The following is an 18,377-nucleotide window of genomic DNA, read 5'->3' as shown; positions in this document are numbered from 1 at the left end:
GTATGTCTGTAAGGTATTTAGTGCCTGGCACAAGGTAAACATTCAGTAAATGTTAGCTATTGTTAATTTTATCTACATGAAATTCTCTAGCAAAAGCCTTGGTACATGATAGCTACTGAATTGATTTTTGTTAAATGAGTTATGTAAAATCTTGAACTGTGTCCACAGTTAGACACAGTTTTCAGGTAGGCTTTTGGCAAAGTCATTAAGACACTGCTGTTGATGCCAAGTACTTGCCCCTGATAATGGAATGCCTGAGTTCAGGTTCTGGCTCTGCCTCCAGTTACAGCTTCCTGCTCATGTACATCCTGGGAGGAAGCAGATGATGGCTCATGTAGTTGAGCTCCTGCCACTCACAGGGGAGACCTGGATTGAGTTCGTGATTCCTGGTTGCAGCTCTGGCTGTTGGGGATGTTGGAAGAGTGAACCAGCAGATGGGAGCGTCCTGTCTGCTGGGTTATATGATTCTCTGCCTCTCATAAAAATAAATCAGTCTTTAAAATAAGTATACTTTTTATACATTCTTTATTTTTTTCTGTTCTGTTTTTATAGTTTTTTTGTATGTTTATACTCTAGCTTCTCTTCAGATTAGATAAATCTTTCACCTTATACGGATTTTTGACCAGTAAAGAAAAGCCAATAAAATATTTTTCTTAGATGGAAAAAAAAAAATGTGGTTCCACAGGATACATTTTAAGATTGCAGTATTTTCTTTTTAAATCAGTAATAGTATTGTTAGTTTAATTTTTATAAAGAACCAATGAGAGCCAGAATATATAAGGTCATTATTAAGACATTTCCAAGGAAATTGTAATTCTTAACTTTCTTAGGTATCTGAATAGGCTTTTTGTTTTTTTATTGACTGGAAATAAAAGGATTCAGTTAGGGTAACTCAGTCTCTTTTTCCACAGTAATCTCTGGTTTGTTTAAAATATTTTACTTTTTTGTTTTGAATAAAGTCTGTATGTTCAAATACACAGATATTAAATGCACATGGTACTGTTAAAAATTAATATATACATTTGTTTTAGAAACAAATTTTCATAGAGGATTGACTTATTTTTCCAGCTTCAGTGTGTTTGATGATTTATTAAAGTCAGTGGACCAGGCGAGGTGCAGACATCAGCTGTCATTTCCTTGAATTGATAGCCCTTAAATCAAAGCCAATGTCATCTTGGTCAATGAAGCATTCATAATGGTCTGATGCCTGTATTACTGAGCGAAGGATCAGATTGTCGACTCTTGGGACTGCTTGGGACTTCTCCTTAAGTGCTTGCCCCTTTTCCAGTCTGTTAAAATGTAAATCATACCTTATTAAAAAAATTTTTTTATTGACAGATTAACAGTTTTAGTCCACCCTTCATTTAGTAATACAGCTTCAGTGTTCTTTATTAAAAATGCTTAGAACCGGCTGGCGCTGCAGCTCACTAGGCTAGTCCCGGTTGGGGCGTCAGATTCTGTCCCGGTTGCTCTTCTTCCAGTCCAGCTCTCTGCTGTGGCCCGGGAGTGCAGTGGAGGATGACCCAGGTCCTTGGGCCCTGCACCCGCATGGAAAACCAGGAGGAAGCACCTGGCTCCTGGCTTCAGATCAGCGCAGTGCACTGGCCACAACATGCCAGCCATAGCGGCCACTTGGGGATGAACCAACGGAAAAGGAAGACCTTTCTCTCTGTCTCTCTCTCTCTCACTGTCTAACTCTGCCTGTCAAAAAAAAAAAAAAAAATGCTTAGAACCAAAAATGTTTCAGATTTTGAATTTTTTCAGGTTTCAGAATATTTGCATATATGTAATGAAATAGCTTGGGGGTATTCATTTATGTTTCATGTGTATCTTATATACATAGTCTGAGGTGATTTTATACTATATGTAGTGTGTTTGTATTTTGACTACAACTTATCATTTGGGGTCAGATGTGAAATTTTCCATTTGAGGCTTCATGTTTGTGCTTAGTTGCAGTTTTTGGAGTGTCTGGGATTTCAGACTTTCAGATTAGGGCTGTTTAAGTTGAAATATCTCGGAGCTTATAACAGATGGTACAATACTTACATAAAATATTTAAGACTCTTTGGTTAAACAAATGCATATACAGTAAAGAACTTAATGGAGTTCAAGTTATGCATTCTAGTGTTCATATTTTGCTTTTATAGGCCATATGTGTTGGACCAGAAAACATGCAGATAATGTATCCAGCTATATTTGACCAGTTGCTGGCCTTTGTAGAATTTTCCTGTAAACCTCCACAGTATGGACAACTTGAAACAAAGCACATTGCAAATGCAAAATATAATCAGGTAATTTACTCTAAATTTTATTTACTGTGTAAGATTTCATGGCTTATAAATAATTCCACCTGAGATGGCCTTTGATTTTACAGGAAAATAAAATTTTCATTCACAGATAAACTTAACATGTGTCTGTTAACAGTTTAAACTGAATTTAAATGTTATTTGGGAAACCATTTCTATGTTCCTTTTCTCTTTTTTTTGACTTTCCTCTCCCAAGCGGTCTTTCATAAAGTTTGGCCTTTCATGTTACTCTACAATATAGCTTTTCATGAAAAATAGGTTTCTTTCTACCTTTCTTGGCTGCCCCGTCCCACTCAGAATGGCTTCTAAATCCATAAACCTAATCTTCTCCAAAATAGATATCTATAATGTAAGATGAAGAAATTTCTACTAAATAAGAAGTTTCCACTGCTGGTGTGAAATTTAGTTGGATTTTACATAAAAGATTTTTATAGCCATAGATGGCAACTTTTAACTGCATTTTGGCTTAAGGAAAAGTAAATTTCTAAATGCATGCAAATGCTTATTTTGTTCACTGAACATAAAATTTTATATCAACAGAAAAATAGTTTCAATATGTATTAACTTTTCTCATTCTATTTGTCTTGCAACACAATGGAATCACAATAGATCCAACTATTTGCACCGGTGAGTTAAATTTCCTAAAATTGTCCTAACCTACTGGCAACAAATAAAGTTAGTTACATTTTTCCCATTTCTTGGTAGAATACTGTATGTGCTTTTTCAGTAGTTTTAATTTTTGCCTCGCTGAAAATTACTTTTTCATGGTGTACATATCTCTTTGAAACCTTTGCATGTAATATAATCTGATCTACAACCAAGGCCTGAACTTTAAGAAAAAGAAGCTTTCTCTTTGAGAAAAGTATGATTTCATTTAATACTATTTATTTTTAACTCTATGTGAATATATTACTTTCTAGGCGGAATGGGTAGCCTTGAATTATGTACCATTTGCTGAAAGATCTTTAGAAGTAGTTGTGGATTTATATCAAAAAACAGCCTGCCATAAAGCAGTGGTGAATGAGAAAGTACTTCAGAATATTATTAAGGTATCTTTTTTTCATTTCTACCTTTCATTTGATGGTGACAATGTTGTATTCATTACTGTTTAATATATTATCATTGAAATAAATGCAAAATATACTGCATATTATTTATTGTGACATTTCTCCATTTATGGATTGTATTTAGCAAATTAGCTTTCTGAAGTGTGAGGTAATATTTAATGAAGAATATTTTAAAATAAGAATATAGTTATTTTCTTAAATTTTGCATATTGAGACAATGAGGATTCTGTTTTTTAAGAAAGTGTTTCCCAGACTTTCAGGTTGATGGGGCCTGGTGTTGTAGTACAGTGGGTTAAGCCACCACGAGCTAGAGGCATCCCATGTTGGAGTGCCAGTTCAAGTTCCGGCTACTTGGCTTTTGATCTGATTTATTGCTTATGTGCCTGGAAAGGCAGTAGAAGATGGACCCTTGCCACCCAAGGGTGACAGACCATGATGGAATTCCTGGCTCCTGACTTCAGCATAGCCCAGAACTGGCTGTAGAGTTCCTATAGAGAGTAAACCACAGATGGAAACATGCATGTTCGCACTCTCTCTCTCTCTCTCTCTCCCTCTCTGTATGTCAGTTTTGAAGGATAAACCTAAATTTTGCCTTTCCTCCAGCTTGGTTGTTATTGAATAAATGTGAGTCCTCTGAACTGTCTTCCCTGAAGGAAGAAGGCCTTTTCTCTGTTACAAGATTCATCCCTCTCTTTACATCCGTCTTTATTTCCTCTTTCCTGTTTATTACTTTTTTACTTTATTACTTCACTTTATTTATTTTATTATTATTTATTACTATATTTATTATGTATATTATATATAAAATATATAAATATATAATTATATATAACAATATTTGTATAATATTTATATTACTATATTTATTACTTTATTACTTTCCTCTTTCCACCCTTCTTTATTGGTGATTCTTTATTTCATTTTCTTTTCAGCAACCTTATCCTTATCCTACAAAGCTTATTAACCCTTTCATACTACAAGAACTTTCTTTTAACTCTACTTGCTACCCAAATTGCCATCCTCTTTTAACTTTTCTTTACTTCCAAATTCTTTTATATAGTTCACAGCTTTTATTTAGACACTACTCATGTAACCTATTTTGGGTTGCCTTACATCCATATTGCTCTATAGAAACTGCTTTTTAAAAGTTGCAGAAGACTGAATCTTCAAATTATCAGTTTTTTCTATTTATTATCTTCCCTACAGCATAGTATTGCTTTTGCCTTTTTAAAGTCTTTCTTGGGGCAGGTGGTTGGCCTTGTGGTTGAGACACCCTTGTCTCATATCAGAGTGCCTAGATTCAGTACCTGGCCTGGCCTCCTCACCACAGTTTCCTGCTGACGTAAATCCTAGGAATCAGCAGTGATGGTTCAAGCAATTGGGTCCCTGCCATCTGAATAGGAAAACTACATCTAGCCCAGTCCCAGCCATTGTGGGTATTTGGGGAGTGAACTAGTGGATGGGAGTGTACAGTCTCCCACTCTTCACTATCTCTCTGCCTCTCAAATAAATAAGAAGCAACTCATACATCTCTTAGCTTTGTTAATACTTCTTCCCTTTACCACTCACCTCACCAAAACTCTCCGTGCCCTTCTTCATTTATTGAGCATATTTTTAGAGCACCTCTATTACCAGATACTAATTAAATGTCACAGAGCTAAGAATGAATAAGGTAATTTTATATTTAGTAATTCCATAAAGGAAATAGAAAAAGGAAAACAAATACTAATACATTACGTTCTGTGCTAGCAAAGACCCCAAAGTAGAGGAAGCTTGCATTCAGTTAGAATAAGCAATAGTGCATTGCTGTTTGCTTGCTGCTCTGATTTTGAGCTAGTGAGCCTATCTGAGAATGTTTCTCATCTGTGAAAGAAGGATACCTGGCCAGCATTGTGGGGTGCTGGTTAAGCCGCCACCTACAGCGCCGGCAACTCGTAAAGATGCCAGTTTGAGTCCTGGCTGCTCCACTTTGATCCATTTCCCTGCTAATGCATCTGGGAAAGCAGCAGAAGATGACCCAAGTGCTTGGGCCCCTGCACCCATGTGGGAGACAGGGATGAAGCTCCTGGTCTAGCCCTGGCCGTTGCAGCCATTTAGGGAGTGAACCCGTGGATAGAAGAGTACTCTGTTTCTGCCTTTCCCTCTGCCTCTCTGTACCTTTGACTTTCAAATAAATAAAATCATTTTAAGAAGGATAATACTAATACCATTTATGTGAGAATTCATTGAGGTGCAGCATTTAATCAGATTTTCCCAGTGGTCACTGCTGAATAAAATGTTGGTTCTCCACAACAAATGAAAAAAGTAATTCAACTACCATAGGGATTTTGGCAAGAATTAATAGACATGACACTTGAATAAGTAAGAGTTTTCTAAATATAAAGGGGGAGAGAGGCATTTTTGGTAACCAGCAATATAAAAGATCGTAGTATATTTTCAAGCAGTGTTGAGAAATAACGATTTTAGGAGTTCACAGGATCTGGAATAAGTCTGAGAAAGAATATATATATATATATATATATACACACACACACTCACATATATACATACATATAAAGGTATAAATTGAAAAAATCATCTGTTCTTAATGTTCTTTTGATATCAGCAAAATGTTAATTGCAGTAAACACATGCTTTTATCCAAAATTTAGTTATAAAGTGTTAACTCAAAATGGCCCATGTGTGATCTAGTTTTTTTTGGTTGAAAATGACATACATTCAGGGCCGGCAATGTGGTTTAGGAGGTAAGGCCACCACCTGCAGGGCCAGCATCCCATATGGATGCTGGTTAGAGTCCCAGCTGCTCAACTTCCGATCCAGCTCTCTGCTGTGGCCTTTGAAAGCAGAAGATGGCCCAAGCCCTTGGGCCCCTGCACCCGCCTGGGAGACCCAGTTTTAAGAATAAAGGAAATCTTTTGGCTTGCTTACTTGGAAAATTTAGAGAGAAGGAGGCATTAGGATTGGTTGGTCCACTGGTTCAAAAGATAATTTCTTACTTCTACTTCCTAATTGTTGTTTCTCGTCATAGCTATAGGCCAGGAAAAGGATTGTGTGTCTAGTAGGAGAAGAATGTGTCTGTGTGTTATGTTCATGTAGATTTTAGCCAGGGTAATAGAGTATATTGACTAGCTTGATAAACTAAACTTCTCCTTACCCAAATTCAAATATTGGAAATGGAGGTAGTTTCTCTCGAAGCATATGGGTTTTGTGGAGATGGAGAGGTGAGAAAGGGATAAATAGATTATGAATAGACATTATCTTTTAATGGAGAACCATTTCATGCAAATTGGGATGGTTCATATGTTCACAGTGTGAATACTCACTAATAATTTGAGTGGAGGATATTAGGTTTTTATATTCTTAAAATATAAAGATTTATTTCTTTTCTTTCTCATAGTAGAATTTTTATGTAAAAGCAGAAATTTTCTTCTAATGCAAATTATCTGATGATTATGCACTGGAGTAGATCACTGTGATAGTTTAATTAGTCTGATAGTTTGGTTAGTCTTTTGGTTGTCAGATAGAAATCTGACCAGAAAAGGCCATTCTGATGACCAAGTTAACTTTTTTTATGAATAAAAGTCACCTACTTTCAAAGTGGATGAGTTAAAAACATGGGTCTCAGGACTGGCACTGTGGCGTAGCAGGTAAAGCTGCGGCCTGCAGAACCATTATCCCATATGGGTGCTGGTTTGAGTCCTGACTGCTCCACTTCTCATCCAGCTCCCTGCTAATGTGCCTGGGAAAGCAGCAGAAGGCAGCCCAAGTACTTGGGCCCCTTCACTCACATGGGAGACCTGGTTGAACTTCCTGGCTCCTGGCTTCAACCTGGCCCATCCCTGGCTGTTGGGGCCATTTGGGGAGTAAACAGACGGAGAGCGTTCTCTTTCTCTCTCTTTCTCTGCCTCTGCCTCTCTGTGGCTCTGACTTTCAAATGAATGAATAAATCTAAACAAAAGGAGAAAAACTGAAAAAGAAAAAAGATCTCAACATTTTAGTTAAGATGTGTAGCTCAGATGCTGTACTCCTGTACATTCAGTGATCTGAGATTAAATCATCATCTTCAATAATGTGTTTTACTGAAATATTTGGAAAAGGAAATAAAGCACATTAAAATATTAAAGTAGAGGGCTGGTACTGTGGCGCAGTAGGTAAAAGCCCTAGCCTGCAGTGCTGACATCCCATGTGGATGCTGGTTCGGGTCTCAGCTACTCCACTTCAGATATAGCTCCCTGCTAATGTGCCTGGGAGAGCAGCAGGGGATGGCCCAGGTCCTTGGGCCTCTACACCCATGTGGGAGACCTGGAGGAAGCTCCTGGCTTCTGATCAGTTCAGCTTTGACCTTTGTGGCTATTTGTGGAGTGAGCCAGCAGATGGAAGGCCTCTCTTTCTGTCTCTACCTCTCTCTGTAACTCTGTCTTTCAAGTAAATAAAATAAATATGTTTTTAAAAAAAGAGTGGAATATAAAATTTAGAGAATTTCAGAGGTCTAGCTAACCATTAGTGGAAAATATTAGTACTAACCTCTGGGATGGGAAATTCTCATCACAAACTAATCATCTTTCTGCTAGAACTGTGGCAGAATTTTCTAGTTCTATAATACCAAGTTGAGAAAAGCTGCAATAAATGTCTTACTCTTACCTTTTCAGATAAAATCCTATTTTTTATAATGAAAAAACTGAGATTAATAAGTATTTATGCAGTGTCATTGTTTGTAAGATGGAGACAGAAATTAAAAGTATATCCTAAACTGATCTTCTGTATATAAAGAGAATTGAAAATGAATCTTCATGTGAATGGAAGGGGAGAGGGAGCGGGAAAGGGGAGGGTTGCGGGTGGGAGGGAAGTTATGGGGGGGGGGGGGAAGCCATTGTAATCCATAAGCTGTACTTTGGAAATTTATATTCATTAAATAAAAGTTTAAAAAAAAAAAGTATATCTTTCTAGGCAGTAGGATTTGAAAGCCATGTCAGAGAAATATCAGTGCTATTACTTTTTCTCTCTGCTATGGTGGTTTTTTGCAGTAAAAGTATATGTATATTGTATTTATCTTAAACTGTCTTATTTGCAGACTCTTAGAGTTCCTCTCAGTTTGAAATACTCCTGCCCTTCTGAAAGCACATGGAAACTAGCAGTGTCTTCTCTCCTCAAAGTTCTTTCTATTGGGTTGCCTGTTGCCCGGCAGCATGCTTCTTCTGGAAAATTTGACAGTATGTGGCCAGAACTAGCCAACACTTTTGAAGACTTTCTCTTTACTAAAAGGTCAGTTCTTTCATTTTTAAAATTAAGATAGCCTTTCAAGAAGTGGCATATTATCTGTGCAGTTGCTCTAAAAACAGTTTTTACTTTTACTATTAATGTAATTGACTGTTAAGATTGCTAAATGGTACACAAAATATAACTCAATTAAGCATTTATCCACCATTTGAATTTTCTGTAAGCAGTGAGAAGTGTTGCTTTTCACATTGTTTTTAGTTGTAAGGCAGGAATCTTAAATATAAGACCATTTGAATGCATCATAATTGAAGAATCATGATTTTAAACTAGTGAAACACAGAAGATGATTTTTTTCCTTTTTCCTTTTGGAATTACCACAATAAAACAATTTTAGAAAATCAAGATCTTGGGGCTGGCACTGTGGCGCAGGCATGGGCATCCCATTTGGGTGGCAATTCGAGTCCTTGTCCTGGCTGCTCCACTTCAGATCCAGCTCCCTGCTAATGACCTGGGAAGAGCAGCAGAAAATGGCCCAAGTACTTGTGCCCCTGCCACCTACAAGGGAGATCCAAAGGAAGCTCCTGGTTCTTGGTTTTGGCCCTGCCCCGCCCAGGCCATTGCAGCCATCTTGGTAGTATACCAGCTGATGGAAGATTCTTTTCTCTGTTGCTTCCTCTTACTGTAACTCTGGCTTTCAAACAAATAAATAAATCTTATAAAAATAAAGATCTTTTATGTCCCTAAATTTATAAATCCTTTAATGTAATGCATATATACTTTAAGAGTCTATGGATAACTATGTCTTTGTGACATTTCCTAAATCTTTGGTCTGCAAGCTATTTTGGCGAGGCAGTACAATAAAGAGAAAATACAAATAAAAGTCAACTAGAAGAAAAGATAGGCTTTGGACATCCTTGAGGGCTATCCTAAGTAAATAGTTTAGGGAAAACAAGTCCAGCTCTCTGCTGTGACCCGGGAGTGCAGTGGAGGATGGCCCAAGTCCTTGGGTCCTGCACCCGTCTGGGAGACCAGGAGAGGCACCTGGCTCCTGGCTTCAGATCAGCGCAGTGCACCGGTTGCAGCGCGCCGGCTGCAGCGGCCATTGGAGGGTGAAACAACAGTAAAGGAGGACTTTTCTCCCTGTCTCTCTCTCTCACTGTCCACTCTGCCTGTCAAACAAAAAAACAAAAAAACAAAAAAAAAAACCCCAAAGTTGAAAAAAATCGCTAAGTACTTCTCAAAAGAATGGAAAATACATGTTCATCCAAAAACTTGTGCACCAGTGTTGATAGCATTCTATTTTTTTTTTTTTTTAAGATTTATTTATTTTACTTGAAAGAGTTACACAAGCAAAGAAGGAGAGGCACAGAGAGAGGGAGAGAGAGAGAGAGAGGTCTTCCATCTGCTGGTTCACTCCCCAACAGTCCGCAATGGATGGAGCTGCGCTGATCTGAAGCCAGGAGCCAGGAGCTTCTTCCGGGTCTCCCACGTCCACATTTTGTATACTCTCATTTATGTGGTACATACAGAATAGGCAAATCCATAGAGACAAAGTAGATTAATAGTTCTCAGGGGTAAAAAGGACTGGGGAAATGGTGGGTAAGTGCTAAAGGGTACAGAGCTTCTTTTGAGAATGATGAAAATTTTCTCAATTAGAAGTGGTGGTGGTTGTCCAACTTTGAATATACTGAAGAGTACTAACTTACACTCTTTAAATATGCTATAGAGAAAACTGTCAAAAATACAAATAGTACTTTTCAGTTTGAAGACATTTTAAATAAAGACTCATGAAAAGAATTTTTAAAAATTACCGCTGTACTCTTAAAAAATTTAGGGAATTTAAGATCTTATATGGCTCATTTGTACTAGAAATATTATCTGCCTTAAAAATGTGGAGACTAGCTTTGCGCAGTGGCAGTATCGTAGCCAATGAGGTTTATCCGAGGCGCGATTATTGCTAATTGAAAAATGTAGAGACTAATTCTGTTAATCATCAACATTTTTAAAAGATGTATTTATTTATTTCAAAAGAGTTACAGACAGAGAGGGAGACACACATACACACATCTTGTATCTACTGATTCACCATCCAGATGGTTGTAATGGCCAGTTCTGGGCCAGGCTGATGCCAGGAGCTTCATCTGGGTCTGCCACATGGGAGGCAGGAGTCTAAACACCTGAGCCAGCTTCCATTGCTTTCCTCAGGCCATTAACACGGAGCTGGATCAGAAATGGAGCAGCCAGGACACTAACCTATGCCCATTTGGGATACTGGCTTTGCAGATGGCAGCTTTACCTTCTATGCCACAACACTGGCCCCAATCATCAGCATCTTTAAAAGCTTAACCTATTTCTAATATGCTCTACTAAGGTTTCTAGGATCAAGGTACTTAGTTTGTGCATGATTAATTTATTGATTTTATAAATTGTGAGGATTAAGAAAAATGAGCCTCTTGGGTTTTTGGTTTTGTATGCCACTCTCTTTTCTCTTCCATAAACTTTTTAATGTTCAGTTCAGTGTTTCTAATGTATAATTCAAAGAGCCTTAATAATATATTTCTCATAAGGTTTTTGTTTTTTATTGGTGATCAGCCCATCTTTAGCTCCCTTGAGCTTCATCACAGTTCTTTTAATATCAATCACTAAGGTCTTACATTCCTTTGTTGTAAATTATAATAAAATACAAACTTTTATCTCTAGGAATACACAAAAGATACTTTGATGGTAGTGGTTGTGAAATTCCTGCCTCTGGTTCACATTTGGGTACATATGTGAAATTTTTCTTGTAGGTCCTACTACAAGATTAGTTAGTTTAGAATGTAAATTTCCTAATTCATGAACTTACCTTGTTCACATTTGGATCTTGAATACCAAAAGTAAAATGCCTGATACGAAGTAGTTGGTAATCAGTAAATATCTGTTGAATAAAAATTGTCCAAATGAAATGAACATGGTGTACCCATATAGCCCTGGATACAAAATGGTAAACCTCTAAATCTAAATGTGCTAATACTATTTTGACATCCTGAATGTAATAATAAAATGATGTAGGCGCTCATAGAAAATAAATCTGGGTCCAAATTGTGACCTTGCCATTTACTTGCAGTGTGTCTGAGGGGGGCAAATTAGCCATTCTAAATTTCAGCTTCCCCTAATGCTGACTCCATAAAAATAATAGTAATACTTACTATATGAGATTCCTGTGGAAACATATGAGATTAATACAAATAAAGCTCTTACTACAGTGGCTACTTCTCTAATTTTAAATGCCATTGTTTTTGTAATAATTGTCCTCCTATTCTCAAGAATTTTTAAATACTTAATATTTCACCATTTAAAAGTTTATGACCATTTTACTTATTATTATTATGAGCCACAGAGTCTGGAATCCACCTTGGTTCTCTCAGAACTGTTGGTTGTCTCTGTTTTTGCTGGAATAGTTTCTGAATCACTCTTCCTCTTTACAGACTTGTCTATCTTTATTGTAAAGATGTTTTAATACATCACTGGTCTGTCTCTGAGTGAGTAATTTGGGCTTTCTTAAATCACTGCCACCATAAGTGAATTCAGGTGTCTTAACAATGATAATTTTTTTTCTATAGCTGCAGGCGAAATAATGTCTTTGCCTTTATTTGTTCATTCATAGTATTGAAAGAAGTTTAATTCTACAGATTTTGTATAGTTCAGGATTGGACCAAGCATTTTTGTAGTTGAGTTTCATGTTTGTAATTAGCTTAGTAATTTATACTAAGAAATTTAGTGAAAAATAGTGTTCTTTTAAATAAATGATAATGTTCCAACCTGGGTGGGGAAAATGTGTTTGTCATCTCGGTATTGTTTATCTATTTTCTAATTTGTGTTTCCAGGGAATATCTTATCCTTAAAAATCAAATGTTTGCTTTTTTTTTTTTTAGCATACCTCCAGATAATCTCTCTATTCAAGAGTTTCAAAGAAATGAAAGTATTGATGTTGAGGTGAGAAAGCTATTTAAAACATTTTCCTGTGACCATTTGTGAAAATCAGGCAGTAGAAATGTTGAAAATGTAGTACTGCTAAAAGAATGAAGCACTAGGTTAAGACTGAACCTAAAAGCATTAAAACTCTCTAAAGTTTAAGGTTGAATTTTAAAGCAGACATTTTTAAAATGACCTCCTTAGTATTGTGCTACCTGCATATTAGAAATATGCTATTTGACAAAAACAAATACAGTTATAATTTCTCATAGCTCATAGTTTCTAGTTATACAAAAGTAATTTAAATCATTCTCAGTCCTATTTTGGATTTTTTTTGTTCTAACATGAATAAGTTTCATATGCTGACAATTCTTTTCTATAGCACTATTTTTGGTTGTTGTGAATATTAATACTTATGAATGTGCTGGCACTGTAAACAGTTATAATATTGACTGTTTTATACTAAAATAGGTGAGGGAAGCAGAATAATAGTCATCCTGTGTGTGAACATTAAAATGTTCATGTACTTCTATTGAGGAGAATTCTTTTACCTACGTTTAAAATATGGTTTGAATTTTATGCTACAAATTTTGAGTCATTCAGTCTTTTCAAGAAAAAAATACATTTGAATGTGTGCCTTTTATTTTAGGTAGTTCAGCTTATTAGCACCGAGATCCTACCTTATGCCAATTTTATTCCTAAGGAATTTGTTGGTCAGATAATGACTATGCTTAACAAGGGCTCAATACATTCTCAATCTTCTTCATTTACAGGTATGTTGTTTTAATGATTTGGGGTAGGCATTTACAGAGTTTTGAAGTACTTCTGAAGAAGTTGACAGAGAAATGTTTAATCCTGTGCTTGTGTTAAATGTGAAGCGAGGAACTGTGGAGTAATTTTTATTTTTATTTATTTGGTTTTTAAAGAGTTATTTATTTGAAAAAAAGAGAGAGAGAGAGAGTGTGTACTTCCATCTGCTGGTTCACTCCCCAAATGGCTGCAGCAGCCAGGGCTGGGCTAGTATGAAGCCTGGAGCTTCTTCTAGGTCTCTTACATGGGTGACAGGGGCCCAAGCACTTGGGACATCTTCTGCTGCTTTCTCCCAGGCCATTAGCAGGGAGCTGTAGAAGAAACAGAGCAGCGTGGATATGACCTGGCATCCAGATTGAGGCTGGCGTCACTTGCAGCGGATATACCCACTATGCCACAATACTGGCCCTGTGAAGTAATATTTAGAAATGTAATATACATCTGTAAGCTTTATGAGGTGAAAATGTGAATACTGTATAAATAGCCATATTTGCAAACTCTAGTAAACTACATTGTAAAGCACTTTTGGAATCCACTGAAGTCATTGCTGGCTCACATAAATTATGAGTTTTGTTAAGTCATATATTATTAGAAAGCAGTATTGTATAGAAAGAAATGAGTTTATTCTACCATTTACTAATTGGGTCACTTCTTAGAGTATCAATTTTGTAATAAATAAAATGAAAATATTAATACCAACCTTTTAGAACTATACATTTACAGAGTCCCTTAAGAAAAATATAAGATGCCTTAACATTTGTTAAAGTAACCAATAATTAGTGAATGCCTACTATGTACAAAATTGTATGCTAGAATATGATCCATTCCTCACAATATTTCTGTGAAGATAGGTATCACCATATAATAAAAAGGGAAGTGGGTTTAGAGAAGTTGAAAAAAATTGCCCACCAACTTCAGGCTGTAGGCCAAATTCATTCATATTAAGAAAAAAAATACTTCTTTTCATTGTATCTTACTGTATTAATTGAGAGCTGATATGTAAGTTGCTTGTTATTATTTCTGTTTTTATAAATCTGTGCTCAATTTTATAATTGTGGTATCATAATGTGATTTTTCTGTGCAATGGTATGAAAATTATAAATGTATGTCATGTGAGTCTTTAATCCTCAGAATGTACTGGAGTGGAAATTAACTCCTAATTTGTGCTCAGCACTTTAAAGAGTACTTATGTACACAGTTCACCACTAGATGTCTCTCAAACTGCTTACTTGCACAAGCCAGATTTTTTTCCTCCTAGCCCTGACAGTTTTAAAAACTGGCCTGGTAGAGTACAAGTTTAACAAACATGAGAATCTCAGAAAAAAACATTTTTTTTTCAAATCAACTTATGTTAATGTCAACTTTTAAAGAGTATATAAAATTTCTGAGTAATTTCTAATAAAACACCCATTGCAAACAATATTCATGATTATTGTAAATATCCTGGACTACATAAAAGCAGTTGAGTTGCATAGTATCCCTTTTCTAGCAATTTTCTAATATCTCTTGTTGTTTACAGTAGTGGATGTGTCAAGACAAGAATGGTGTGTGGACATTCTTCTAGTGACTTTGCCATAGACACAAATGTCTTCCCAGCTTTAACTTGGAGTTTTCTTTAAACATGTACATGTAGAGTCAATATTTGTTAAGCAAGGCTAGCTTTTAAACAGAGGTTATAGTGATTGTTTTAGTCCCATACTCTTTTTTTTTGGACAGGCAGAGTGGACAGTGAGAGAGACAGAGAGAAAGGTCTTCCTTTTTGCCGTTGGTTCACCCTCCAGTGGCCGCTGTGGCTGGTGCGCTGCGGCTGGTACACTGCGCTGATCTGAAGCCAGGAGCCAGGTGCCTCTCCTGGTCTCCCATGTGGGTGCAGGGCCCAAAGACTTGGGCCATACTCCACTGCACTCCCAGACCACAGCAGAGAGCTGGCCTGGAAAAGGGGCAACCGGGACAGAATTCGGCGCCCCGACCGGGACTAGAACCCAGTGTGCCAGCACCGCAGGTGGAGGATTAGCCTGTTGAGCTGCGGTGCCGGCCAGTCCCATACTCTTAAGTGTGATCTGATTGCCAAAGCACACAGGCACAAAAGATAAAGACAAAAAACAAATGAGAAATGAAAGAAACTGGGAGGTAACAATTAAAATGCAGAGCCAAAGTAAACATAAAATTGCAATTACAGTTTAGGATGATCAAAGAAAATATGTATTGAAAAGGAATTAAAAACAAGAACTCATGAAAACTAAAAATGTGATATCTGAAAAAAGTGACAAGTTGGAAGAAAATAACCTAGAAGGTAGAGCAAAAACAAAAAGTAGATAATATGAGAAGAAAGAAATAAAATGAATCCATGGGCCTAATATCTGACAACAAGTCTTCCAGAAAGAGAACAAAGAAAATCTAGGGGGGTCAGCATTGTGGCACAGTGGGTTAAGCCTCAGCTTATGATGCTGGCACCCCAAATCAGAGTGCTAGTTCAAGTTCCAGTTGCTCCACTTCCAGTTTCTTGCTGATGCTCCTAGGAAGGCAACAGAAGATGATCCAAGTACTTGGAGCTTTGCCACCCATGAGTTAGAACATGGTAGCTCCTGTCTGCTAGCTTTGGCCTGTCCCAAACCTGGCTTTTGGGCTGTTCGAAGAGTGAACCGATGGATGGAAGATCTGTTTTTCTTCTCTCTTTCTCTCCGCTTTTCTTTTTCTCCCCCTCTTCTCCCTAACACCCCATAGCCCTGTCTTGCAAATGAATAAATCTTTAAAAAAAAATTTGGGAGAGGAAATTATCAAATAAACTGAAGAACTAAACTAGTAAAACTCCTAAATAAAAATGGTTAGTATACACCAAACAGTGTAAGAGAGAAAACACACACACACACACACACACAATAAGGCATGTCCTAATGAAATATTAGAATACCTGGGGTAAATAGAAAATCATTAAAAATATCAGAAAGGAAAAAGATTGAATTATATATCAGTTGACATTAGGATTCTCAGTGATAGCACTACAAATGAAAAAGTTTTTTAGGCCGGCACCATCGCTCACTAGGCTAATCATCCGCCTGTGGCGCCAGCACCCTGGGTTCTAGTCCCGGTCGGGGCGCCGGATTCTGTCCCGGTTGCTCCTTTTCCAGTCCAGCTCTCTGCTGTGGCCCGGGAAGGCAGTGGAAGATGGCCGAAGTGCTTGGGCCCTGCACCCGCATGGGAGACCAGGAGGAAGCACCTGGCTCCTGGCTTCGGATTGGCGCAGCGCGCCGGCTGTATCGGCCATCTGGGGGGTGAACCAATGGAAGGAAGACCTTTCTCTTTGTCTCTGTCTCTCTCTCTCACTGTCTAACTCTGCCTGTCAAAAAAAAAAAAAAGTTTTTTAACATGAACTTTCATACCTAGGCACACCATTGAATAAGTATGAGTATAGGACTGTACTTCTCAGTTTTAGCATGCATCGTTATCAACTGGAAGACAAGTTATCACTGAGCTGTGTGCCCAGAAGCTTTTGAGTCATTATGACAAAGGTGGAGTGTGAGAATTTACATTTTAAAAATAATTCAGTATTTATTTTCATCTACTTTAAGAGTGACAGAGCTTCCATCACTGGTTCATCACCAAATGCCTTCAATAGACAGGACTATACCAGGCTAAAGCTAGGAGCCCTGGTCTCCTAAATGTGTGGTAGGAGCCCAAGTACCTGGGCCATCATTTCTTACCTCCCAGACTACATTAACAGAAAGCTGGGTCAGAAGTAGGGTAGCCAGGACTTGAACCGGCACTTTAATATGGGATGCTCTCATGCCAAGTGGTGGCTTAACCCACTGTGCCACAATGCCAGTTGCTGAATACATGTCTTCAGGAAAGTTCTCTGGTGAGTTGACGCTACTAGGAGTGGCATGGAGTACCACAGTAAAATAATGACATTTTCAGAAGTGTAACATCTCAAAAGCTTTACCATCCATTCCTTCTTTCTTAGGAAGTTACTTCAGAACATGTTCCTTGAAAAAACAAAGGAGTAAATCAAGAAAAGGGAAACCATGAGTGCTAGGAAATGAGATCTAACACAAAAGAGAGTGGAATCAAATCCCAGGGTGATGGCAGACTAGTTCCAGATAAAGCAGACAAGATGTCTAGATATTGACTAGTCTAGACTGGCGCAGGGGTCATGTTCTGGGAAAGATGTTGCCAGGAGAGGGGAAAAAAGGAAAAGAATACTGCATGTTTACCATGTGGAAAATTATTAAGTGTTTTATAGTGCCATGGAAGGGTATAGAAAGGCCAAAGAAGAAAAATGTTTGGCCGGCGCCGCGGCTCACTAGGCTAATCCCTCCGCCAGTGGCGCCGGCACCGCGGGTTCTAGTCCCGGTTGGGGTGCTGGATTCTGCCCTGGTTGCCCCTCTTCCAATCCAGCTCTTTGCTGTGGCCCGGGAAGGTGGTGGAGGATGGCCCAAGTGCTTGGGCCCTGCACCCGCATGGGAGACTGGGAGGAAGCACCTGGCTTCTGGCTTTGGATTGGCGCAGCGCGCCAGCCGTAGCGGCCATTTGTGGGGTGAACCAACGGAAAAGGAAGACCTTTCTCTCTCTCTCTCTCTCTCACTGTCAAACTCTGCCTGTTAAAAAAAAGAAAAAAGAAAAATGTTGATGTGTAGAAATGGTCAGTCTTCTCTTGTTTTGATATTGTGGAGGGGAAAATTACGCATAGGCTGTTCATAGATACCTTTCATCAGATTGATGAATTTCTTTTTATTCTTAGTTTGCTAGAGTTGTTAAAGCACATTAATTTAACCATTTAAGCACTTTAATTAACCATCAAAAATTTAATTTTACAGAAGCAGAGATTGATATTCGTTTGAGAGAGGAATTTTCCAAGATGTGTTTTGAAACATTGCTCCAGTTTTCCTTTAGTAACAAAGTCACAACACCTCAAGAGGGCTACATCTCACGAATGGCACTCTCAGTGCTTTTAAAAAGGTCTCAGGATGTACTACATCGCTATATAGAGGATGAAAGATTAAGTGGCAAATGCCCTCTTCCAAGGT

At 37.8% G+C, this 18,377-nt stretch overlaps 1 protein-coding gene and 1 pseudogene across 3 annotated transcripts in view; both read left to right on the top strand.

Moving 5' to 3' along the window:
* The window catches only part of MON2 (MON2 homolog, regulator of endosome-to-Golgi trafficking), a 124,736-nt gene that overhangs the window by 95,119 nt on the left and 11,240 nt on the right, over positions 1-18,377 (top strand). For 2 of the 3 annotated variants that reach the window (XM_062203312.1, XM_062203314.1), the window contains 7 exons: positions 2,148-2,291; positions 2,916-2,933; positions 3,227-3,355; positions 8,444-8,634; positions 12,504-12,564; positions 13,193-13,316; positions 18,168-18,375. In XM_062203312.1, coding sequence (XP_062059296.1) covers positions 2,148-2,291; positions 2,916-2,933; positions 3,227-3,355; positions 8,444-8,634; positions 12,504-12,564; positions 13,193-13,316; positions 18,168-18,375 — 875 coding nt within the window. The remainder of the gene's footprint in view (positions 1-2,147; positions 2,292-2,915; positions 2,934-3,226; positions 3,356-8,443; positions 8,635-12,503; positions 12,565-13,192; positions 13,317-18,167; positions 18,376-18,377) is intronic. The other variant, XM_062203313.1, reaches the window with a different exon arrangement.
* On the top strand, positions 10,490-10,610 carry LOC133769316 (U4 spliceosomal RNA; annotated as a pseudogene).

Source organism: Lepus europaeus, chromosome 10 (genome assembly GCF_033115175.1).
Source record: "Lepus europaeus isolate LE1 chromosome 10, mLepTim1.pri, whole genome shotgun sequence".
Taxonomy (NCBI): domain Eukaryota; kingdom Metazoa; phylum Chordata; class Mammalia; order Lagomorpha; family Leporidae; genus Lepus; species Lepus europaeus.
Note: the sequence above shows the minus strand (reverse complement) of the source record. Positions and strands in the feature narration are given on the sequence as shown.